The sequence below is a fragment of the Anolis carolinensis genome, chromosome 5, assembly GCF_035594765.1.
Source record: "Anolis carolinensis isolate JA03-04 chromosome 5, rAnoCar3.1.pri, whole genome shotgun sequence".
Lineage (NCBI taxonomy): Eukaryota > Metazoa > Chordata > Lepidosauria > Squamata > Dactyloidae > Anolis > Anolis carolinensis.
Window position 1 is genome coordinate 174,915,500 of NC_085845.1, and position 26,149 is coordinate 174,941,648.

General features: G+C 40.7%; 1 protein-coding gene across 2 annotated transcripts in view; it reads right to left on the minus strand.

Moving 5' to 3' along the window:
• Window positions 1–26,149, minus strand: part of ncf4 (neutrophil cytosolic factor 4) — a 118,185-nt gene that overhangs the window by 19,305 nt on the left and 72,731 nt on the right. Inside the window, exon 1 of one of the 2 annotated variants that reach the window (XM_062982982.1) lies at window positions 13,541–15,110. The exons of the other annotated variant lie outside the window; for it this stretch is intronic. Coding sequence (XP_062839052.1) covers window positions 13,541–13,611 — 71 coding nt within the window. The 5' untranslated portion in view covers window positions 13,612–15,110. Of the gene's footprint in view, window positions 1–13,540; window positions 15,111–26,149 lie in introns of those variants that run through there. 2 annotated transcript variants of the gene reach the window in all.

The following is a 26,149-nucleotide window of genomic DNA, read 5'->3' on the forward strand; positions in this document are numbered from 1 at the left end:
ATACTGTCATGGCAGTGTGATTTCACTTTGACTGTCATAGTTTCAAAGCATGAATTTATGCTATGAAGTCTAACAATTTATAGTTTGGAAGATATTTTGAATTTTCTGCTAGAGATTTCATTGCAGAGGATCTGAACAGAATAGATATACTTAGCACAAATTCCATGGGAAAAGCAGATGAAACAAAGGAACAGCATGGTGTTTAAAAGGAAGGTTTATACAAGGCCAGCATGGTGTGGGATTAGTCTAGGTTTGAGGCTCTGTAAAATCTACAATGAAAAATTCAGCTGCTATAATGCAAGGAATCCCAAGGGAAGTGTGTGTGCTTTATCTAGCTGATGCTATAATGAAAGCTGTTAGCCTTTCAGGTGGTACAAGGACCTGCTATTTTTACTCTGATTGACTAGCATGTCTACCTCCTCTAGAAATACATTTATCTAGGACACACACTTGTATAGTTTGGTGCCACACTTCTGACTTTACTGCATGAGGCAGACAAACCAACACTGAAGTTGGACTGTCACCTTTGGTCCTGCTGCTGGTTTGCCTCCTCTCTACGGTGAACTTGTCCCACACACAAAATCCACCAATAGCTCATAATCCCACAATGATCCCATTACCTGTTTTGTATGATGAGTTCATTCCATTTCTGTGTCAGCATGCTATCAGTGCTACCTGGAAATCGGATTCTCTTTCTCTCTCTCCTCTCTTTCGCTATTCCCAATCTGCCTGTTTTGTGTTTATTTAATATTTTGCCATAATGTTTGCCTTTTGTTATTCATTGCTAAAATTTACTTAATACAAATTTTAAAATATAGAGCAAAAAATATGGAGTAGCAGAAATGCAGGTTATGAGGGTATGCAGAAGTATGCTTCTGGGATCATCACAAACTTCTGAATTGGCTCAATTGTACAAATGAAGAAAGGTGTGATATCGAAGATGCTCCACTGTTTTTTTTTTTATCATGTCAGAAGCAACTTGAAAACATTCTGCAAGTCGCTTCTGGTGTGAGAGAATTGACCGTCTACAGAGACAGTGTGCAGGGGATGCCTGAATGTGTGGCTGGAAGGCTTCTCTCATGTCCCCGCAAGCTAGAGCTGACAGATGGGAGCTCACGCCATCTTGTGGATTCATTCTGGCAACCTTCAGGTCAGCAACTCAACCTTCAGATCAGCAGTTCAGCCAGCGCAAGAGTTTAACCCATTGCACCACCGCAGCTCCTCTATGTATCCACTATGATAGCATGATTACCAATCAAATAGTGGCTTAATGCCATAAAGTCCTAGGATTGAAAGAGTCTGTTTCTTTACCTAAGATATCTACCCTGTTTCCCTGAAAATAAGACATCCCCAAAAAATAAGACCTAGCAAAGGTTTTGCTGAATTGCTAAATATAAGGCCTCCTCCGAAAGTAAGACCTAGCAAAGTTTTTGTTTGGAAGCATGCCTGCTGAACAGAACACCAGAGCATGCAGGATCAGCAAATGTACATACAAGTTGTACATGGAAATAATGGTAATACAGTAGAGTCTCACTTATCCAAGCTAAACGGGCCGGCAGAAGCTTGGATGTGAATATCTTGGATAATAAGGAAGGATTAAGGAAAAGCCTATTAAACATCAAATTAGGTTATGATTTTACGAATTTAGCACCAAAATATCATGATATATTGAAAACATTGACTACAAAAATAGCTTGGATAATCCAGAAGCTTGGATAAGCGAAGCTTGGATAAGTGAGACTCTACTGTAATAAGAAATTCTTGACAGGAGTCACAGTTTGTCTGGTTTGGTTATGTTGGTTTGTGATGAAAACCACTGTACAGTATATAATAAATGTTCATTTTTTTGTTCAATGATAAATGTGAATTCTTCTTCATGGAAAAATAAGACATCCCCTGAAAATAAGACCTAGCACATCTTTGGGAGCAAAAAATAATATAAGACACTGTCTTATTTTCGGGGAAACACGGTAGCTACTTGTTCAGTCAGACTTTGATGGATTTAAACTTCAATTGTTATATTTGCTTTGCAAAATGTTCTGATCACATGCATAATTTCACTAATGTTTACAACTTTGTATAGCACACCATTGTTATTCACTTTTATACCCTACTTTCCTTATTCTGATGAGCACATAAGCCTCATATAGAATTCCTGTACAGTCTGTCATCTACGCATTGGCCACATCCTGGGATATGCTCAGGATCCACAGCACTGCTACCATATGTGTCCTCAGATCTTGGTCCTAAAATAACAAGTGGAGGTAAGATGAGTTGTAGAAAAATGGCCTCACAAACCAAATTCTGAGAGTCACCACTCATGACTTCCGAGTGTCCAGGAACTTTGTGTCTCTAGTGGAGGCAATGTTGCACTACATCTTCAAGCTTGAATGCACACATGGCAGTGCTTAATAATATCATCCCTCCACCCCTCTGTTTTACTTTTCTGGAATCTCCTTCTCCCCACCCACCAGACATTCCTCGCAGAAGTGAATCTCAGGGAGAAAAAGAGTATTGTTCCAGGTACAGCATGAACATAAAGTACAAATAATATCTCACATACCATTGTCAGGGTTTTACACACCATTTCATTTTAAATATTTAATTCTGAATCAGATCTTCATTCCTTAATGTTCCTTGGTATTGCCACATATTTTAGTTTCAGCTCAAAGTTGTATAAAACCTGCAAGAGCCAGTTTGAATTTCCCCCCAAATTTAGTAAGGGGAAAATTCATTGCAAAAAAAATCTTTCTTCTTTTTTTTTTCTTTTTTTGCGACACACAGCAAGGTTCCCTAAAGATCACTTTCTCCCTTTGGACACACACCATTCCAGTCTCTTCTTTTTGTCCCAGGAATGCTATAAAAGAGACGCTAAATCAGTATTTGCTGTGCTCTTTCTTACAGGTTAATTGCTTGCCTTCTTAAGCTCTGAGTTTAAGCCTATTTAAGGAACCAACTCTGTGGGTTAGCCTCCATGGAGGTTAACAAGGGTACATACAGATATTAATTGTCTTGAGCCTTAGGAACATCTTTCTCTGGTTTTATTTTACAGTCCATAAATCTTTTGTCCCCCAGACTCTTAACATTGTATTTTCTCAGTCATTCACATCTCTGCTAGCTTATTTTATTTATCTGTCACAACATGATCCAACCCAGTTTGGGATCCCAAAAGCCCTTAAGCTTGACAATCTTGTCATGTAGGATTCGGTTGGGTTGGGTGGGATATAAATGATTTATTTATATGTCATCTTTCTCCCAGTACGGGACCCAAACACTGGTATCCTAGTGATTCCTACTGAAAATTTGATTCTAAGGTGTGACAGATCCTTTTATTCAGACTGGCCCCAAAAATCCAACCTTTATAAAAATGCTGTCACTCACCCTGCACTTGTTCCCCCAGTTATTACCTTTCTGGGATTTGTAGTTTGGTGAGGCATCAGAGCTCTTTGACAGAGAAGGCTAAAGACCTTGTCAAAATACAACTCCCATGATTCCATTGACCCATTGAGGTTAAAGTGGTGTCAAAGTGCATTCATTCCACCTTAAGGTCGAATCTATACCAGGAAAGTTATTCCAGTGTATATCTGGCACAGTGTTCAGACAGACAAGACTGCACTGGCTCCATTGAACTGTCATCACTGCTGCTCCCCACTAGTCACGAGTTCATGTTTAACGCCTGCCCATTGCCTGTCACATCTGCTACTGTCCGAAAAGGGTGCTCACATGATCAGCAAGATGGAGGGGGTAAATCAACTGCCTTCTTCCAGCTGGACACATGGGTGCCCTATTCTGGCATTAGAAGATACAACTGTGGGATGGACAGACTCTTGGACAGAACCTTGTGGCTGGTGGGGAGTAGTGTCGGCAACATGGATATGAGCCATCTTCTTCCTCTGTCTTTATTAGCACAGGGAAAGAATAATGGTGATGGTGTCAATCTGGACCGAGGACTGGGACAAAATAAACCTAATCCAGCTGTCCAGATTTCCATGAGGCACTTGGATGTTCTGGAATTTTGTGTACACTCCTGGGTATCCCTCAGCTTTTTCTCATGTAGAAAAGTTAGATACTAACCGGAAGGCCCCGTGCATCGTGGCAACAACTATTTTGGAGAGCCTAGTTTTTCTTGTTAGTGTATACCAGAGGTCCCCAGACTAAGGCCCACAGGCCTTAGTTGTTTAACTGTCCCCCACCCTAAACTTTAGACTTAGGATCACCCTAAGTCTGAAATGACTTGAAGGCATACAAGAACAACAATCCTAATTAACTTGACCATCTCATCAGCCAAAAGCAGGCCCACACGTCTCACTGAAATACTGGTAAGGTTATGTTTGGTTTAAAAAACATTTCAAATATTATATTGTTCTTTCATGTTTGCACTACAATTAAGATATATGCAGTGTGTGTAGGAATTAATTCATTTTTTTTTAAACTATAGTCCCCGTCCCCATTCCCCGCAACAGTCTGAGGGATTGTGAACTCCCCCCCCCCCCCCGGTGTAGACAAATCCTAAATCTCTCCCTCCCTCTCTCTTTATATATCAGTGTAGTATGGTAACAAGGATATATAAGAATTTCATTTTCCTTTAAAATAAGAACTTTCCAAAATGCAAAGTTTCTTTTCCTACAAAGGAAAGAAAGAGTGTTTTTAAATGGTTATGGCAAAAAGCAAAACTGTCAGATTTCCCATCCAGACAGAGTATGAAGTGCTCGGCCTTTTAAGGTTTGGGTTGGAATCTCTGGGTAATCTAGCATATCTGTTGGGCTCATTTTTTTTCTGATGTATTCTTTATCTTTAATACCTACAGGACTGGCAGGCGCAATAAGGTGCTCTTTCTGCCTGCAAATGAATACCTATCCATTAAAAATGAACTGTTAGAATTTTGCTTGTTTAAGAACTAACCTATACAATTTTTTTTATAAAGGGGATGTAAAAGTTTCTGAAAACTGAATACGGATGCAAGCAATACCAAGAGATGTGTCTATCCTGAGAATGGTACAGTAAAGTGGTTAACGACAATTGTGAGATATAGGTCCCTGATTTAATTTGTTCTCACACAGTTCACAGATTTTCCTTCAAGGTTTGCCTCTCTGAGCACCAGATTGAGCTGCCACCATGGAACAGATTCATGAACGCTGCATTTTAGCTGCTTGACTGCTTTTTCAGAAGCACTGTGGAAGTATAGGATTCCACTGAGGAACGCTATCAACACATTCTGCTTCTAATGACAGTGAAGCAATAAACAATAAACCTAAAGTGACAATTTCCCTTTTCAAGGAAACCCTAGGCAATATAAAGGTGCATCTACACTATAGAATTAGCAGTCAGACACCACTTTTAGGATCTCTTTGTGTATACCATATATTGGGCTTTTTGACGGTATTTTTGGACTTTAGCCAAGAAGCCCAGTTGTTCCCATCACACAGGATAGCTACTTCTGGGGCAGCTCCGTGGCCGAAGTGCTGTTGCTGCTGCTGAAAAAATGGTGACAATAGACAGCGGATAAGGAAAGATGGGTCAAGCTGCCAAAAAAGGGCTTCCCCCATGTGATGAGGAAGTGGAGAAGCTTTGGGGCAACAGGTCCTCATGCCCTATGCGCTACCGCCGGTGGGATGTGGCAATCCGGGACATCTTTGGCATCACATGTGACAAGGTTGTAACTGCCATGACTCAATGCTATGCAACCATGGAAGTTGTGGCATTGAGCCACCAGCACTCTATTGCAAAGAAAGCTTCAGAACCTGTAAAACTACAATTCCCATGATTCCATAGCATCGGATAACCACAGGTGAAGTGGTGTCAAACTGAATTATTTCAGTAATTTCAACCAGAAGTCGAAGTTGAACATCCAGACAACACTGAGGGACTTCCAGTACATAAAGAGAAAAATGTTTACTCTGTATTAGGAAAATTATTATTATTTGAAACACAACAAGATGAGTCCACAGCAGACACTCTGCTGGCCGTTGTATTGGATCACACGTCCCAAGTGTCTAGGACTGTGTGATGTATCGGCGAATAATGCCTGCAGATCCCAGTAAGGTGGCCTTCTGCAGCTGGCAGGTGCTAATTTTGTCAGCGCCTATTGTGTTTATTATTATTATTTTATTATGACACAGCAAACAAGATAGATATGCTGGATTTCATATCACAAAATCACAAGTCGAACATTATTATTATTATTATTATTATTATTATTATTATTATTATTATTTATTAGGAATTAGGCGAATGCTTCAGAGTTTTGGTGAAATGCTCCAGATCAGTCCTAGGTCTGTTGTACATGTGATGAGCCTGTCTAAAAAATACATTGCTGTAGTATATAGCTTTGAACGATATACTCCATCTGCTGCAATTTTGCCTGGACATTCCTGGGTAATTCTTTGCTGTCCCATTTTCTCAGCTACTTTTAAAATGTCTTTGCTTATCTCTTTTCCTGTCCTCTTCCCTCCTCCCTCTCTCATTCTTACCTTGCCTTAGTTGATGGAGACTTAAAACTTTCAGATGTTAGTCAGCCACACATGTCCCAGTTTTCATCTGTGAAGTTTAATATTAACTACACAGGTATGCCTGTTAGATAATCAAAGGAATACATGATCACTCATTGTTTCTGTTCTAGAAACAATGCATTGGTTCGTTTTTTTCAAAATGAGGAAAGGAGTATGTGCTGAGTGGTATATATTTAACACATGATTTGTTTGGTCCCCAGTCTGTTGTCCAGATGTTTACTAGTGATGAGAAAAACCAAGTTCCTTGCTTTGTATTTTCTGGATTGTTGCCTTTAAATTGGACTTAGATCAGACAGCCCTGCAAATTGGACTTAGATCAGAAAGCCCTGTCCTCTGACAGCTTTTCAAAGAGAGACTGCCCTGTCCTGTGCAAAGTGGGACACATGAGTGCCCTGCACAGCAATGGAGAAAGGAGGTCCCACTGGCTGCTCTCAAGTCAACCCTCAGGATTTCCTTTGTGAGCAAAAGGGAGATGATTCATTGAATTTTTACAAAGGCCTTGTGAAGACAGCAGCAGAACAAAACTTTCAGCTGAAGTCCTTTGTGTGATGCTGCTTTTGAGGCCACGGCATCTAATTATTCTTTCTCCAAAGGCCTTGTGTCAAGGAGTTAATCAGTTTTTGGCTCTCCCAGGAACTAGAAGGATGTGGCCATATAGGAAACGGGAGGGAAAGGAGTGTGGTGATATTAAAGGGGAGGGAAGGAGGAATGGGGCAGAAAGGTAGCTGGTGAGAAATGATTCTTCAGGTTCCAGGTCTCCCTCTTTTTCTCCTTCTGCTGAATGTGACATTCTCCCCTGGCGCCTCACTCCAAAAAGCTCTGCTGCTAATTTTATGCCCAGCATACTCTGATGCTGTGTAATTTGAAGCCCTTCAGAGCAGCCTGCCAGGGCACATACACCCATTGCCCTGCACTGCTGAGAAGCAACAGGAGGAAAGGCAGACATGAGGTAAATGTCTGGATGTCTCCTGCCCATATCCAGCCCCATCAACCTCTGCCCAAGTTTCCTTTTTCTTTCTCCCTTCCTTCTATTTACCCTCTTCCCCAGGATGCTCAGGACTAACCCCAGACATTTTGCTGCCTGGGATGAGAGACAAAATTGTGCATCTCTCCACTTCTTCAATGTTGTGAAGCTGACTGGACTTACCCAGCATTTACTTCAGTGCTAGGTATGGGATAGCATCTTCTGCCAAATCTGAAAGCAGTAAGTTAGTTTGGGGTAAGGCCAAGGGAGCTCTATCCTCCCAGCCTTTGCCAATACACCCAAGAAGAACACAAGAAGATGCAGTCTAGATCTGACCAAAGACTTATCCATTCTAGAATTTTAGTTCAGTATTGCACTCGCACAGCATGAATATGAATGTAATAGCAGCTTCACTCTTTTACTAGATATTGGTGTAAGTATGCACCTTCAAATCACCCATCATCTTTTGGTGATCCTATTAATTTAATAAGATCTTCTTAGACAAGGAATGCTCAGAGGTGGTATTGTCAGTTCCTTCCATAGAAATACTGCATTCAGCATCTGGTATCTAAGCATTAACCAAGGCTAACCATGTTTAGCTTATAAAATCAGACAGGATCTGCTGTCTTTAGGGTATTTAAGCTACCTCTGGTATTGGAGGCATCTTATATTCATTGTGAGGTTCCCATTAAATTAATGGATTTAATGTAATTAACACTAACAGTTTTAGGTCTAAACCTGAAATTTCTTCCAGTTGTGCAAAGAAATAAAGCAAGTTAATGGTATTTTTAAGATACATGACACAATACTTCTTAGGTTCATTTAGTTCTTATTTGGCAAATCCAACCTCTTTTTAAGGAATACTGAACTGAGATTTTCACCGATTTCTGAAAGGGGAAAAGGTACAGCCATTTTTACATTTCCAGTTGTAGTTAATGCAAGGTGCAGACCTTCACATTTGCAAATCTTGATTCATGTTCAAGACTTGAATCAAAACAGATGGACTCTAGATTGTTTAACTGACTCAAAGTGGTTGACTCTATGCATTTGGTGGAGGAAGATTTATAGTGTCACAACGAAAGCTGAACTGATATTTTCAAAGACTAGGAAAGTTTGCAGGTATATTGAGGGAAGGGATGGGAAATAAGGAGGGAAAGTGAGGCTAAAGGTTTGGAGTTGTATTTAGATATGACAAAGCAAGGTGCCACTTCATACTAGCTATTGTGCTTATTTTTCCCAGGCCACCCATTTCTTATTTTTCAAAGTAGAAGAGCAGAGAAGAAAACTGGCTTTCCAGTCCTAGGTGTTCTAGACTGGTGTCACTGAGTTCAATGGGAATAATGATAATAATACTAATAATAATAACTTTATTTATATACTGCCCTATCTCCTCAGAGGACTCAGGGTGGTTTCCAATACAATAGAAAACATACAAGTTAAAAACATACAGCAATTAGGACACATGAACATAAATGCATAAAACATATAATCATTAATGAAGATTTAAAACCTAATGACAAAAACTCCATCAATAAACCCAGATACAGTGACCAGGATTCATCGTTGGAGTAGCCAGCTATAAGGTGATAGGCGTGTCAGGTGCTACAGCACAATGTAGGCAAGGAAGTGGGTAAAGTGCTAAGCAAAAGCATAGCCAGGAGGGCTAAGGGAGATCTACTCAAAGATCTTCTGAAACCACCAGGTTTTCAGATCCTTACGAAATGAGAATAGAGTGATCTCTCTGGGAAGGGCATTCCAGAGCCAAGGAGCCACCACTGAGAAGACCCTCTCCCTCATCCCCACCAACCGTGCTTGTGACGGCAGCAGGAACAAGAAGAGGGCCTCCCCGGAAGATCTTAGAGCACGCACCACCCACCAGTTCATAGGGGGAGATGCGATCATAGAGATAGGTTGGGCCCGAGCCATATAAAGCTTTATAGGTCATCACCTGCACCTTGAATTGGGACCGGCAGCTAATTGGCAGCCAGTGGAGCTGCTTTAGCAGAGGTGTTGTATGCTCCCTGTAATTAGCTACAGTTAGGAGCCTGTCTCTGAACCAGCTGGAGTTTCCGGGCCATCTTCAATTACTCTCAAGAAACGATGTATATCTGCTAAATATTAAGGATATGACACTGAAGGAGGGAACAAACAATCAGCAAAAAGAAATATTTGTTCCCTTCAAAAATGCCTGCATATGAGACTGTGCAGAAAAAAAATACTTGCCCCAAAGGTTGAGAGCTGTTTTATAGAAACCAAGTTTTGGAAAATGTATGAAGGTTCTGTATATCTGTAACAACATGACAGAACTAGAAAAATATTACCATTTCTCCCCAAATCTCTCAGATAGAGTGGCCATGAACTATGCTGGCTATGGGATTCTGGAAGTCACACTCTAAAATATAGTATTTCCAAAAAAGAAGAGAGTGGCTAAACAAAGAAAGGTATACATCAATGGTTCCCAAACTTATTTAGCCTGCCACCCCCTTTCTAGGAAAAATATTACTGGATAGGGGGCATGGCTTAGAGGGGTGGCCATGGCTCCTGCTCAAGAAGGTGGAGCTGAGCCTCTCCCCTAGTCCAAGATGTAGGGCTGGGAGGGGGAGGGGGAGGTGGGTAGGGCCACAAATGGGCGGCCAGGACTGGGATGGGCAGAGTTACGAGCTCTGAGGTAGGGCTGAGCTTCTATTCTGGTCCTGTGGTGCCTGTCAGGACACAGGGGGTGGGGCTAGAGGAGGGGGTGTGGCCTCTTCCCAAGTGCCTGACAGGGCTGAACCTCTATACCCCGCCCGTGTTCTAACAAGCGCCTCAGGGGAGGTATACAGGGGCTCAGCCTTGTCTCGCAATCTTGGGAAGAGGCCCCACCCCCACCCCTAGCCCCGCCCTAAAAGGCCTCTCAGGAGAGGTATAGAGGCTCAGCCCTGTCTCGTGCTCTTGGAAGGAGGCCCTGCCCCTTCCCTAGCTCCGCCCTCTGTGTCCCAACAAGTGCCTCAGGAGAGATATAGATTCTCAGCCCTGTCTCGGGCTCTTGGGAAGAAGCCACGCCCACTCCTATAGCTCCGCCCCCTGTGTCCTAACAGGCGCCTCAGGTGCTCAGTCCTGTCTCCTGCACTTGGGAAGAGGCCCCACCCCTCCCCTAGCCCCGCCCCCGTGTCCTAATAGGTGCCATCACAACCCCCCTGGATCACTGCAGCACCCACCAGGGGGGCGGTAGCACCCACTTTGGGAATCACTGATATACATGAATGAAAAGAGGGCACAAGAGAGGAGAGAGAGAGAGAGAGAGAGAGAGAGAGAGAGACTACAACCCATTCTCTGAAGGTATAAAGCAAAGCTCCAAAACTTGACTCCTATGTGTATTGCTTTTTAATTTTTGGGAGGCACTAAATTGGACCAGTCAGGAGCTGGTTCATAAATCATGCTTCTTGGCTAAGCAATGGGGAAGGTAGGGCTAGGATGAGTGAGTAAAGCAAGAGTACAGCCCACTACTCTTCTTGTGCGGACAAAGCATGGACTCTTGATTGTGTTTTCTTCCTCGTTAAGAACGTTTGCCATCTTGTCCATGCATGGTTTTCCTCGGTCAGCACTGTGATCATTTCCTCCCAGCTAGTGCCCGCCGGTTGTGATTATTCATCCCTTCTGTCCATATCACTTCTCCAAACTATAAAACCTGGTCCTTATTTGATTTGTTGGCTCCCTGATCAGTTTTGTCTTTTATCACACAATATAGTTCAAGTCGACAGTAGGTTCATGTCATCACAAATTGGACTATTATTGCTCTGTTCATTCTGCATAAATCAGGAATGTCTGCATGGTGGGAAACTCAACCTATAGTAGCAATAGAATGCATACACCCACTCAGACCACAGGCAGTCAGAAGCACAGGTTCTGCTAAGAGTGTGTGACTTGCTGAAATATATTCCACCTTTTTCAACTTAGTTATTGTTGTTTATTAAACTTGGTTGGTGTTACAATTTGTTCATTATGTTTGATTCCTGTATGAAGTAGCTTCCTGGAACCTAAAAATGTTATGAATAACTGTTGGAAAACAACTGTTCCTTGTTAGTGATGAAGATTTCATCATTCTAAAGGTAGCCATGAATTACCAGGTAGTAGTAGTGCAGCTTTTGAGTTAAATTTGTTATCATAATTACAGCTCGTCAGTGAAGTTTGTTCAACTTCCCATTGAATTTTACATTTATATAGCTCTTCATCATAGCTTGTTCAACTTCTCATTGCAATTATTCAAGGACATGTATTTTGAAAACTTGATAAGGGTTGATTTTGCAATCTGCAAGCTTATCACAATCAGAGCTCTTCAATAAATCTTGTTCAACTCCTCATCACATATAACAAGTACAGCTTTTTAGTAAAGCTTGTCCAACTTCCCAGCACACTTGTTATGTGGTTTGCATACTTACAGACAATAATTTTCTGATGACCTCCATTTGTATTAATGGACCCTAATTTCTAAATTCACTTTATGTTAATCATTAGCTGTCATGGCTATGAGTGAATTTTCCTTCTGAGGGTTAGACTTCTCTCACTTCCTGTTGTCTCATCCCCGTTTTTAACTATGACTTGTTTGTAAGTCGAATGTTTGTAACTCAGGGACTGCCTGTATTTAGTTTTATTGTACTGTTTTCTGTTCTACACTCTATGTTTTTAGCAACATTGTTTAATTTATGTTAAGTATTCTCTTTTTTGTGATTTTTTCATTGTATATATACCTGCATATACTTGAGTATAAGGTGACTTGAATATAAACCAAGGCACCTAATTTTACTACAAAAAACTGGGGAAACTTATTGACTCGAGTATAAGATGAGGGTCGGAAATGCAGCAGCTACTGGTACATTTCAAAAATAAAAATAAAAAATAGATACCAATAAAATTACATTAATTGAGGCATCAGTATTTTAAATGTGTTTGAATATTTACATTAAACTGTAATTTAAGATAAGATTGTCCAACTCTGATTACCGTGTATACTCAAGCATAAGCTGACCCGAATAAGCCGGCCAGGACCCTCACTCAAGTATAAGCCGAGGGGTGCTTTTTCAGCACTAAAAAAAGCTGAAAAGCTCAGGTTATACTTGAGTATATATGGTAGTATTTTCACTTCTTTATTTGTATTTATTGGTCCCTCCCTTGAGTTTAGTTGAGTTTTTGGTCCTAGGTCAATGACAGTCCCTTGTTTGAAGACTTCCTCCTTGATTTGAATTCATGGCAAGAAAATCAACAATAAACACAGATCAAGAGTTGTCCTCAGAAAAGTGAGATATATAATGTTGTTGTTTAAATTCCAGCAATTCTATCTGAATGTATTAGAAAAACAAGCAAATGTTATGTAATTATTTGACTTTATTTTGATGTAACATTGCTTCTTATAGGGAAATATGTAAGAGACTATCCTATCCGTATCGCCTCTTGAAAGAGGGAGAATGGAATTCCTCTCAGCAGCTAATTACTTGGCTTGGGACCTAGCCTTCCCATTGCAGCTCTCATTTAATCAATTGGCATGTAGGGCATGGCAGGACGCTCTGAAATGCTGGCCAGGAAATCCACAGACTGATCTGGTAATCCCATAGAAAGACAGTGTTGCATCAGTGCTTCTTATCAATTAAGCAGCAGGGTTTAACACCAGAAACCCCTTAGGACCCCTGCTCTTGCTACAATGTTTTCTGTGTTGCAGGGAAGTGGACGTTGGAAAAGAAGAGCCAACTTGTTGGACATATCTTTGCTCTAACACAGATTTAAGCATGTGCCATAACTCTCTCTTGGCAGAGTACCTTGAAAATGGAAACTGTAATTTAATGAGGGGTATCAGGAATAGAAATCTCCAAGCATGCTCATCAGAATATAGTTCCCAATTTGTTAGAGAGAAAACAATGACAGTGTCAACATTCAGTATCCTCAAGCAATCATGGGGTTATCCACTAGGCTAGAGCAAATTTTTCGTTATTTCGTTAAATTCGTTAAAAATTCGTTTCGTAAGCAATTTTGAATTAATATTGAACCATCTGCTCACTGCCCTTACAAATATTACGAATTTGAATAATAAAAGTACCTTTTTTCGTTTGTTTCTGATGTCTTCGGATGAAGCTGTAGCCCCTCTGAGAGGAGAAGCCATGTTGGCATGCCTCTCAGTCAATCAGAGCGGAAGAGGGAGGGAGGGAGAGGCATGGACATCGATCTGCTAGCATTTTAAAAAAAATGTTGCTTCAAAAATCCCCAAAAATCAGTGGATGGGTCAAACATTATGAAACTTGATAGGCAAAGAGTACTTAATTTTTGCTTCCATTCTGGCAAATTTCATCATAATAGCTTTCATAATGCAGGAGAACGAAGCCTCTGAATATTGACCATTAATGAAGCAATTCGCCATAACGAGAGAAAAAACTCCATTTCCCAGAAGCCTTAGCAAGCCAATCAAAGTGGAAGGAAGAAGGACAGGGAGGCGTGGCTATCGATCTGCTAACATTTAAAAAAAATGTTGCTTCAGAAATCCCCAAAAATCAGTGGATGGGTCAAACATTATGAAACTTGATAGGCAAAGAGTACTTAATTTTTGCTTCCATTCTGGCAAATTTCATCATAATAGCTTTCATAATGCAGGAGAACGAAGCCTCTGAATATTGACCATTAATGAAGCAATTCGCCATAACGAGAGAAAAAACTCCATTTCCCAGAAGCCTTAGCAAGCCAATCAAAGTGGAAGGAAGAAGGACAGGGAGGCGTGGCTATCGATCTGCTAACATTTTAAAAAAATGTTGCTTCAGAAATCCCCAAAAATCAGTGGATGGGTCAAACATTATGAAACTAGATAGGCTAAGAGTACTTAATTTTTGCTTCCATTCTGGCAAATTTCATCATAATAGCTTTCAAAATGCAGGAGAAGGAAGCCTCTGAATATTGACCATTTATAAAAGCATTGGGCTGAAGCAAACGTTTCTCCAATAGTACTATGCCCACTTGCAAACTACAATTCCCAGGTGTTCCCCACCCCCTTTTGTCCTCACTTAGAATCATAGCGTCATTGAACAGTAGAGTTGGAAGAGACCTCGTGGGCCATCCAGCCCAACCCCTTCTGCCAGGCAGGAAGACACCATCCAATCCCTCCCAACAGATGGCCATCCAGCCTCTGCTTAAAAGCCTCCAAAGAAGAAACCTCCACCACAGCCCGGGGAGAGAGTTCCACAGCTGAACAGCTCACAGTGAGGAAGTTCTTCCTAATGTTCAGGTGAAATCTCCTTTTCTGTAGTTTAAAGCCATTGTTCAGTGTCCTAGTCTGCAGGGCAGCAGAAAACAAGCTTGCTCCCTCCTCTCTATGACTTCCCCTCACATATTATACATCATGTCTCCTCTCAGTCTTCTTTTCTGCAGGCTAAACATGCCCAGTTCTTCAAGCCACTCCTTATAGGGCTTGTTCTCCAGACCCTAGATCATTTTAGTTGCCCTCCTCTGACCATCTTGACCAAACTTTCATACAGTATGTGAATTCTTGGAAGGTATGAGAAGTTTAGAGAGAAGGAGGGAGGAAGAGGTTTGAATTTTGGACTCCAATTGTGGCATGATTCCCCACTCTGCCACCCACTTGGGCAAGTCACACACTCTCAGCCCAGAAAAGCCAATGGAACAGGAAATAGCACTTTCAAACCAGGAACTAATTTCCTTATTCAGAGGCTGATGGCCATCTGTCAGGAAGGATTTGATGGTGTACTATGATTTCTGTTCCTGGGTGATAAATGTCATTTCCTAATTGGTTCTGTCATAGAAACATGGCAAAATCTATGACACTGCCTGAACTTTGTGCAAGCGACATGGATGGAACATATTATGGTTTGGTCCACCAATTTAACAAAGTTTCAGCCACAAAAACAAAGTTTCTGAAGTAGAACAATGACTTTCAAAGTAAAGACAACCCAATGAAACAGGAAATAAGACTTTCAAACCAGGAACAGATTTCTGCAATTATTAAAAAATGGTTTATTATAAAAGCTATGAAAATTCGCCAAAAATCAGAGGATAAGGGAAACGTTCCAAATTTTGGTGAGCTATCAGTGTTAAATGTGTTCTACCACTGTACCAAGTTTGAAGAAGATCACTCAAAAGATGAGGGCGGGAGAGTCCTGTAAAATCTCCCCTCGTGCTGTTTTTTTTGGCCACTGCGCATGCGCGTCTGCCATTAACGAATTAATTTAGAAAATAACGAATTTTCGTTAATTTCGAATTTTTTTGGGGGGGCAAAATTAGGAAATGACATCAGAAACGAAACGCTGGCGCCCCCTACTTTTGAAACGAGTTTAGAATCAATTTTTTCATGGATCGCTCAAGCCTATTATCCACACTTGCCATTTAATCAACAGCAAGTCTGAAGCAGGACTGCTCCAAACTGCTCCACAGATTCAATCCATAACCCATGGGAGGCTGAGTCTACACAGTTCAGTGGGACAAAACGAATTTGACATAGCTGAAAAGCCACCTTACCTTCCCTATCACCATCATCACTACCAGACAGCCACAGAGATTCTGGAGACCTCCTGGTTGTCATGGGTGTCCCATACACATGTCAGCAGAGGTGCATATGCAATCAGGGAGAAGACAAGTCACAAAAGGGGCTGTGCAAATCTGAATGCAGCCAGAGAAAGCAGTGGTGATTGGATTGGAATAAAACAGGTGTAATTTTACTCAGAGTCCAGTTTTTCAAGTTCTCTTTATGGCACCGTTAACACCATCCATATTCAGTGTATCCTGTATTTGAGCCTTCAAACGTTGGTGAAAGTACACTTTCCCTGAAACTGGGTTTCTGGGTATCTTTGTTGCATATTCCCCATTTTGTCTTGTATAAAAGTTGATTGGGTATCATAGCATCAAGACAATGAAAATGTTTTCCTTAATTTAATCAAAATATTATTGGGCAAGGGATGTGAGGGATCTATTCTGCCAAAGAGAATGCACACATATTGTAACAGAAAGAAAACTGGTCCACAAAGTGGAATTGCTTTTTCCATTTTGATTCTTTCATTATCCAGGTACATCAGAGTAATCATATTATCCTTCAAAGCAGCTGAAATGTCCCTGCATAAATACCCAGAAGCTTTTTATAAGTTCAACTAATTATAGTGCCACAGTTTCCAGAAGCATCCACTGCAATTGACTCCACGTGAGGAAAAACCCCTGGAAATCAAGGTTACTCAGCATTTTTTAAAAAATGACCTACTGTTGAATCACTGTTTGCATAACTAAAGCACTACTTTCCCTTTAATTCCAGTGTTCTTTGGGCTTTTCCAAATTGGTATAAAGAAGTGTGCATTTGCAGTATTTATTGTATATATTTGTGGGTAAGTCTTGTAATTTTAGTTTAAGAAATCATTCCAAAAAAACCTGGGTTGATTTATCCATGGGTCAATGCAAATACTATACCTATGATCTTATCAAAAAAAAGGAAGCCACTCCATTCTTTGAGTAGAGTGGCAAAAGCTGAGACCTTTGTCTGTCCTGGAAGAACCTGTAAAAAAAAACTTCATCTACCCTCCCATCGCAGTGACATTTCTGGTCCTTTTGAAAGCCTGGCAGGAAAACAGCAGTTGCGCTTTCCCTCAAAAGTGTGTTGAGATAATAGAGAGGGTCAGTACTTTTTAAATTTTTCCAAGGGCAGACTACATTTTCAACTTTTTATAACTTTATTAAGAGAACAAACTTCTTGTCTGAGCAGAGTGGCAAAAAGTCTTTTTGCATGTCTAGGTGGGAAAAATGCTGGCAGTGTCCATGGGCAGATGCCCCCCTAAAACAGCCCTGGCAGTTTCCCTTCTCCATGAAATTATTATCAACCTATCTATGAAGCACATCAAAATCCAACTCCAGAACAGGTCCTTCTTCATATTGGAAGTGAACAGAAAATGACTTCCCAGCTACTTCCTTTTGTAAAAGGAAGGAAGGAAGGAAGGAAAGAAGGAAGGAAGGAAGGAAGGAAGGAAGGAAGGAAGGAAGGAAGGAAGGAAGGAAGGAAGGAAGGACATGTCCTAGGCCTAAAATAGTTCTGGAAGCCAAGGCAAAAAAAAATTGCCCCCGTACCCACTAGAGGGCATTTGTGAGCAAAGATTTGGGGATTTGTGAAGGAAGGATGCAGTAGGAGTACATCCCTCCCCACAAAGGTCCCTCGTTCCTGATGTGCTGATTGCAAAACCTTATTAGCAATTAAATTCACTCACAAAGAAATCTTGGAGATTTCTTTAATGCTAAATTACTACTATGCAGCAAAGTTACTAATGAAGAAAATGTGGGCAACTTCTCAGTTCAATACCATAAAAGCATCACAGCTCATCACAGAAAATTCCTCCATTCAGCCTCCAGGTCTTCCATTCTGAAGCTGCTGGTGCATGGCAAGGATGTGTTAACATACACTAAAAACCCAGGAAAAGCAGTGATAGCTTTGGTGGATTCAACAGCACTGCAATGAAACTTTTAAGTGCTGCCTTGTTCAACAAATGTAAATTAGATTACTCCCTTTCATTGCCAGTTGTTAAGTCTAAGGACTTCATCACATTGAGATCCAGAAGCATCTTCTCTGCGCTCCTCTGCACTGGTGGCATGCTGCCAGCACAGAATCCCCTGGAGCCCATCATATGATGCAGGGCTACTTCTGGCGGGCCTCTGTCAGTCACCAAGCTGGCAGCATGCCAGAAGCATGGAGAAATAGAGCCCAAAGAAGATGGAGAGGAAGCAAGAGGAAGCGGGGGACAATGGGGAAAAGCTGTGGGAAGGGATCCCATGACCCACAATGGTAACGGAACAAAGAATAATGCTGCTGCAAAGTTTTCCTTGCTGTCCCCTGGCTTCTCAGCCTCAATGTGATGAGTTCCTGAGAGAGTGACCCCAAAGTACACGAGCCCAGCAGGCTGAGAGATTCTGGAAACTGTAATCCAAAAAAGTACATAAACTACTGTCTATGGTGGCATCACGTCAAACAGCACTACGCAGCTGTTTCTAGCCTTCTTTTTAATTTCCCACAACGTTCCAAAGTAAAATGAGGTCAGAAACACAATCTGTGGGAAATGAAAAATGTGGTTGGAATTAGCTTTTCAAGATAAGAAAAATAATTAAGTGGGAGGGACAAAGCAGACATTAGCAGCAGGTCCTGCAAAGGCCCTAGGGCATTGGCAGTTGCCCAGAAATGCCACATTCTGATGCCAACCCTGCTGCGTTTCTTGACTCACCATTACACAAATCACTTCTAGGTTTTAGAAAGCAAGTGTAAGAAAATGTATTGGAGCTGTTGGTCTTCCAAATGTGTCCAACTATAGGTTTCATCATGATTAGAGTGGCATACCTTCAAGCACTTCACAGATGACAACCTGGAAGCACTTGGCCAAAAAACATCAAAACATGGTCAAGATAGCAAAAGTTGTAAATGAGGAAGAATGCACTTTGTTTGTAGCTGAGCCTACTGGGAAGGGCAAGATTCTGCCCCCTTCTCCCTTTCCCTTTATTGAGTTAGTTAAGTGTAAACGACTTTTGCACATTGAACCCAACTTGCAATAATGGAGTAAACTAAGGGCAAAGAAGAAAAGTGGGAGAAGGAGAGAAAAATTGGGACATTTTAGAAAGAAGCTTAAAAAGTAGAATGACATATGATTGTTCCTGCTGTATCAGGATATTTGAAAGGTCTGGGATTGTCCAACACATCTGGGGGACCCCATGTTACGAGAAGGAAGGTTTACTCTGTCTCACTTGTTTAATTCAAAATGGTCCCTTATGTATATTTATTTATTTATTTTAAAATATCTGGCTTCAATTCATGTCTTCATGCTCTAATCGCCACATGATTCTTCCCCTCTCCGGAAATTTTGTTTGCAATTTTCTCACAGGATATTAAAGTCCATCTTCTTTGTGAGACAGGTTTTTTAAAAAAAATGTCTTGATATTTTTCTGTCTCCCATGGTCATTGGGCTCCTTTTATGGAGCTATTAAGTCTTATAGGTTCCTTAATCCCCCCAACTAAATTTATCAGCTGTTGATTGCAGCCAAGAGTTAAGCTAAATTAAACTTTGGAATCCCACGCAGAGTGTATCAGATGCACTCAAGTGGAGGGGAGGTGGAGCTGAAAGCTCCCAAGTGGCCTAATTACAAGCTGCCAAGACACCCATCCTTCTCATCGGAGGGTTCTTTTTCACCTCTTCAAGCCTGTTGCAGCTTTGGTGCCTTTGGTGTGACAGAAAGCCGATCCAGGGATGCCACCTGCCACTCAAACCCTTTCTGTTCAGCAGATGTGTGTACATAAGCACTAAATTGGAATATGTGCATGCTGGGTCAGGTTTGAGTGGAAAGCTTGATTTGGCTCTGCATTTGTAACATAATGTTTTGATCTGTCTGCAGATCTACAGTCTAGGAACTCAACTGCATATAATGTTTAATGCATCATTTTTAATGGAAAAATGTAGCCTTCGGATTTAATGTATTTCTTTAAAAATTCATTTATTGCTGCATAGTTTCCAGAAAAATATTTTTACTGTGTCCATATTGATTTGGGAAGGAGAAGTATCACAATTTTTTTAAATAAATGTATATATTAGGCCATCCCCTCACTTGGCACATGGCCGGGAACCTTGTTCTGTCTTTAGATCAAGTGACTTTGCAAATGGGGCTCTGCCAGTGTACATAGCAGGAAAGACATTGGTGGCGCTTGAACAGCCTTGAGGAGGAAGACATTAGTTTACCATTTCTGTTGAGGGTTGGCCTCGGCTGGGGAGCAGGTGGTGGCCTTAAGGAGGAGAGAAAGGAAGCACTCATGATCTTACTTAGGGAGGGGAGGTGTGTGCACAGCCATTAATATATAATAAATATGGCAAATTATGTGAATGTTTGGCACTAAGGAAAGGAACTCTTGGATCAAATACTCAACTGCAACTGGATTGTTTTTAATGATTTAGACAACTGCAGTTACTCAAAGCCATGATTTATTATAGAATCAAACCAGAACTAGACTTACGGTACATTATAAGCATTAAAGACAGTCTCCGAGTTACAGACATCCAAATTACATATGACTCACAGTAAATAATAGGAGTGAGACAACAGGAACTGAGAGAAATCTACCCCTCAGAAGGGAAATTCACTCCTGTAAAAGTTATCATGGGGAAAAAGTTTCTCAATTGAAGCTTTCTCACCAATCTTTGTTTCCACAACAAGCCAAATTTTTCAAAATCCATTTATCACAGGGAAAGAGAGTGAGGTGAAATCTTCTGAACAGGAGCACAGACTGCAAAACAAACACCACTACACACACACACACACACACACACACATTTAAGTATAGCTCCGTGTGTGTGTGTGTGTGTGTGTGTGTGTGTGTGTGTGTGTGGAGCTACACTTAAAATGTATTTTTAGGACTTACATACAAATTCAACTAAAGAACAAACCTACAGAGCCTATCTCATCTGTAACCTGAAGACTGCCTGTATATGAAGTTTTTCCCTTAAGAGTTTTATAAGAACTCCCCAAAATTCAGCCACTTGCCTTGTTTTGTTTTGATGTCTACACACAGAAAAATAGTTGGATTTTTAAAAGACCCCAACTAATGTATTGATTTTTGCCATTTGGATACTAAAATCACATTCTCTACTCACATTGTAGGTGTTGTTTTCACTTGACTGTGGCATTATAGTGAGCACAACCTAAAGTATCGCTAGGAAATGCACATAGTGCTGTCTACATTCCAGTTAAATCAGTACGGAGACACTCACACATGCATGTACACACACCATGCAGCAAAAATGTGAGTTGGTGTGTGCTCATGTGATGTATCCATGCACCATCATTGACTATGTTGTGGATTAACCTAGTGGCTAGAGGGTTCTACCTACAGTCATTGTGAATGCAGGTGAAAATCCCTTTCAGAAAGGGCAGTCATGTTTTAGAGAATAGATTTCTGTCTGAAAGGCTGCCAGAAAATGTTCCGTTCTTTGGAAGAGTGCCTGAGCTTATTTTCCAAATAAATAATCATACAGAGCGAGATCAGTGATCTTGACATTGCCCATCTACTCCTGAGAACTGCCCAATGAGCACACAGTACTCCTCCCTGAGCTGTAAACCCTGGGATTCCACTGATTTAGTTACAGAACAACTTAAAACTTATACAGAGTTATGCAGAGAACCCTTTATTTATTCTTTATTCTTTATAAGTTATCATCTATTAAAAATGACTTTATGTCATCCTTTATTTTATAATATAAACAGTATGTAGTTTCAAAAATTCAATATATTATAATATAATTATAATAACTTTATTTTTGTATTCCGCCTCCATCTCCCCAAAGGGACTCAAGGCAGCTCACATGGGAACAACCCCAAAAACACAAGTTAAAACACAGAACAATCAATTAAAAACATTATAACTACATAAATCAATAAAACACATCAACAGAATTATTATATAGTCAAAACAATTGCAACAATAAAAGAAAAACAATATATTTAATAGAGAACTCACGCTGAAAAGTCTCAGGGAAAAATAAACTTTATATGCCTGAGAAAACAAATCAGTTTTTTTCTGTTATAAAATGCTGATATCAGTTGCCCTCCATGAAGACGGTGTTCCACGGTCAGAATGCAATGTGGGCAGAGTCTAAAATGTTAAATTTGGGTTATATTTTCCACAATCCTCTAATCAGTATAGCTACTGGTCAAGGGTTTTTTGGTGGGATTTCCCACCATGGAGAGCTCCTCAAACCTCAGGTCCCATCTGCACTGCCCATTTAATGCAGTTTGAAACTTGCTTCAAATTGTGGTAGCCCACAAAAGCATACAAAAAGAAAGCCCTTAATGTGCATCAGTATTCGGTGGTTTATATGATTACTATCCTGGCTCCAAACTGGTTCCAGAATTTCCTCTGTAATCATCTGTACAATGGAACCACTTTCTTCAATATTGGTTTGAAACTGCATTAAACGGCCAATGTAGATGGGGCTTCAGACTAAACCCTAGAGTGGATTTTTCCACCTCTAACATGAAACCCCTCAACAGGGAGAGTTTTGTGACAATGTAGCACACTAAAGTTGTGTTTCTAGTTTATGAACAGTACCCTGTGTACTTGCAAAGAACTCCCTTGATTATTTTAAAGGAGTGGTTGGAGCGGTATAGTCCTCCAGATATTCTTGGACTGCCTCCCGCAACAGTCCTAGCCAGCAGACCCACTGGCAAAGATTGCTCCAAGTTACAGTCCCACACCATCCAGAGATCCACACAAATCTCCACTTTGTCTTGAAGCTCGGATCCTAATGAGTCTGGGCAAGGGAAGCATTTCTGCCAAGCTCAGTAGAAGAAGGAATAGCTGTGGTGTGCATTAGCAGGTGAAATCAGGCCCTGTGACCCTATATCACCCTCTCTATGTCTTCTTTCAGTACATGGGGGTCAAATGAAGTAGCAGCATTTCAGCTGATTTAAATGTCTCTGGACCACAGTTGTCATGCTTTCCAATTTATAACCACTGCAACTGCAACATTGGAGATAAGAGGAAGATAGATGGATAAGCATATAGATAGATATTCTCACTGGGAAACAACAGTGATGATAACATTAATAATAGAATTTTAAAAAGCTATTTTAGAAAACTTAGAATATGCATGTGTAACTGCAGTCAAAGGAACTGATATTAATGGAGCCAGAACTCTTTGTTAAGAAGGCAAAACTTTATTTTAATAATAGACATTGTGTTCTTTCTCTATCAGAAGGCACACAGAAGAAAAATAAGGACAAAAGAATCACTTGCCAGATTTTTTTTCCCTGGGAAGTTCAAAGAATACTGAGATGTAACATTACAGAAATTGCCTGCTAATGTTTTGTGGCAGAGGAATCATCAGGAATTCCTCACAAAGAAATGTTCAAGGAGCTGAAGGCACATCAAAGAATCATTATTTTCATTTTAAAAGCAGGGAGAGTCAAAGTGGCAGGGCTTTTCTGAATTAACAACACATAATAGCAGTATTGTCTGTCCATTATCTGGAGGACAATCATTGTTTTTCATTATTCATTCTCTTCTCTATAAGACTTTCACTGACCCAATGGCAGTCTCAACTTTGGAGTTTAGAACAGAATTTCGGCAAAAACTCCAAACTGAGGCTCAGCATTGCTCCCCTCTTAATTTCCCTTCATGGGGAAGGTGAGCAGGGAGTGAATCCAAACACACTCTAATGGTACTTTAGAAGCTGGATTACTCCCAAAGCTTACTTTAAGAGCCAGTTGAGTGCAGCTGGCATTCCTTCACCCTCACCTCCTTTGCATTATGGAGGTGATCCATGGTTTGAAGAGGGGAAATTTAGGATGCTACACTCTGAAAGGGCAGAGTGAGTTGTCACCTCTTCCAGACCAACAAGCCATTTGTAGAAGGAAAGGTTACCTATCCATGGCATCTTGAATACAGCTCCATTGTTTTCATCTAGCTCTTTGCCTTTCTGATGAGTTGGGCCTTTGTGGAGGGGCCACTTTAGAAGCATCTTGTGCCATGTTAGAGTTCCTGGCAGTCTGGATTAGCCTTCAATGCTGACTGTCCCCCTGTCTGCTGTGAAGAAGCCATGACTGCCTAACTACTTAAATTATGCACTTCATTTGCTGAAGGTTACTCTTTCTAAGAAAAGGAAAGGGACATCTTTTCTGTTGCAGATACAGGCTGGTGACCACTAGGGACTGGTTGTGTCCAGATACTTGGAATGATGAATCCATCCTAGGTTTTTATTCAAGTTGCTCAGTTACCTAACATGCTGATTGGATTTTGGTGAGGGGATTCCCCATGCTGGAGAGCTCCAGAAACTATGAATTAAACCCTGGAATGGATTTGCCACCCTGATAACATGAAACCCATCACTTCCCAAACAACTATCTCCAGTAAGGCCAGGTATTTGGCAGAGATATTGCTATGACACCCAGCTTGGTGATTACTATGTGAAAAGCATTCATGGAATCAAGTTCTTATGCCAACAAAGTTCCCTCAACGTGGGCTTTGTAATGAGTTTAGGAAGCCTGTCTCAAAGGCGAAGGAAGCTTTGCAAGCCCACAAATTCTTCTTCAGTTTGGAATGTTACAGGCATTTTTGTAAGGATTACTGACAGATACTGGCTGCAATTCAACATCCCCTCAGCATAATGTAAATATCTGCATGTGAAGATATGTCACTATGGCACTATGCAACCCTGCATGAAGAATAGCGGCACTGTGTAACACATGTAAATGACTAGGTGCCATTGCATAAAGTGAAATGCAATGCGCAGTCACAACACACAATGCAATATGCAAGGACAAGGCACAAAGGAACATGCTGTTTCTGCTGCTACCACCAGTATAATCTGTTGTCCAAGAATTACTTTTTGGCACTGCATGCATAGTGTGACTTACACATGCGTGTCAATTAGAGGTGTAAAGAATACCAGCGTTTACCCCAAAAATCATTCTCAAGACAACACTTTGAGGGCAGCGGGGATGCACTTCTGAGAGAAGTTTTATTTTCAATCCTATACAAGAGTAAAAAGTGTCTTTTGTGTAAAAAAGATTTCACACAAAATAAAGAACTTTATGAAATTCCCCAAATGCAAAAAAAAACCAAAATAATGCCTGAAACCATTTTTAATCTCACCAAAGAAAACAAACCCTTTTGAAATGCTTATTCTGTGGCGCTCAAATGAAGTAACTGAAGTGAATAGCTTTGAACATCCTAAAGCGCTCTCTCTCTCTCTCTCTCTCTCTCTCTCTATATATATATATATATATATATATATATATATATACACACACACACACATACTTATATATATATAATCTTATATTTATAGCAACCATTGTCACAGACAAGGCTTCAGTTAAAAAATGTCTGAAGAATATCAAGATGGCAGAGGTAGGCCAGCTTCCAGTGTGCCAGGCAGAGCAATCCTGCTTGATGAATGATCAAAGCCATCGGAAATAGATATGGGCCAACTGGTAATGTTGGCTGGATAAATCTGAGAGCTGTAGGGGCTTTTTTCTAAGCTCTAACCATTTACATCCCTTCTACTCAATCACTATCTCCATTTGCTCCCTTCTGCTGCTCTACTGCCATTTGGAGGATTACTTGAACCACAAGGATTAATGGTTGCAGTACTCAGCCCAAGTGGCTTCTCCATGCTGCAAACTCTGCAGCAGACCTGCTAGTTATTCCACTCTTGATCCTGCTACTTTAAAAAACTGTTGACAAATGAAATATTGCTCGGTAAATTGCCAGCTGACGGAATCCTCACTCATTGCCTGATGCTAGTTATAGACTATCTTAGGCAGCACTTTTTCCTTGGGATGTTGGCAGGAACACCCCCCCCCCCCGGCCATCCAATCAAAATTTGAGAATCACCATTAGGATGTTCTCTTAGCCCATGCTACTGTAAATTATTGCCCATTCATGTGAAACATTTGCAGCTAATAAATTGTATTACTATTATTTGTGAAATGTTTTTGGCTCATAAATTGTGTCCAGCTTTTCCTTGGGTAATAAAATGCATTTTGTTACTGGATAACAAATTTTGATTTGTTTCTTTGTTTAATATATATACAGACTTTTAAATGCATATGCATGACTTGAAATGATTTTTGCAGATACTGCTAAAAGAAAAATAAATGATTCCTAGAACAAATCAGGCATAGGTTCACCCTAAAACCAAAG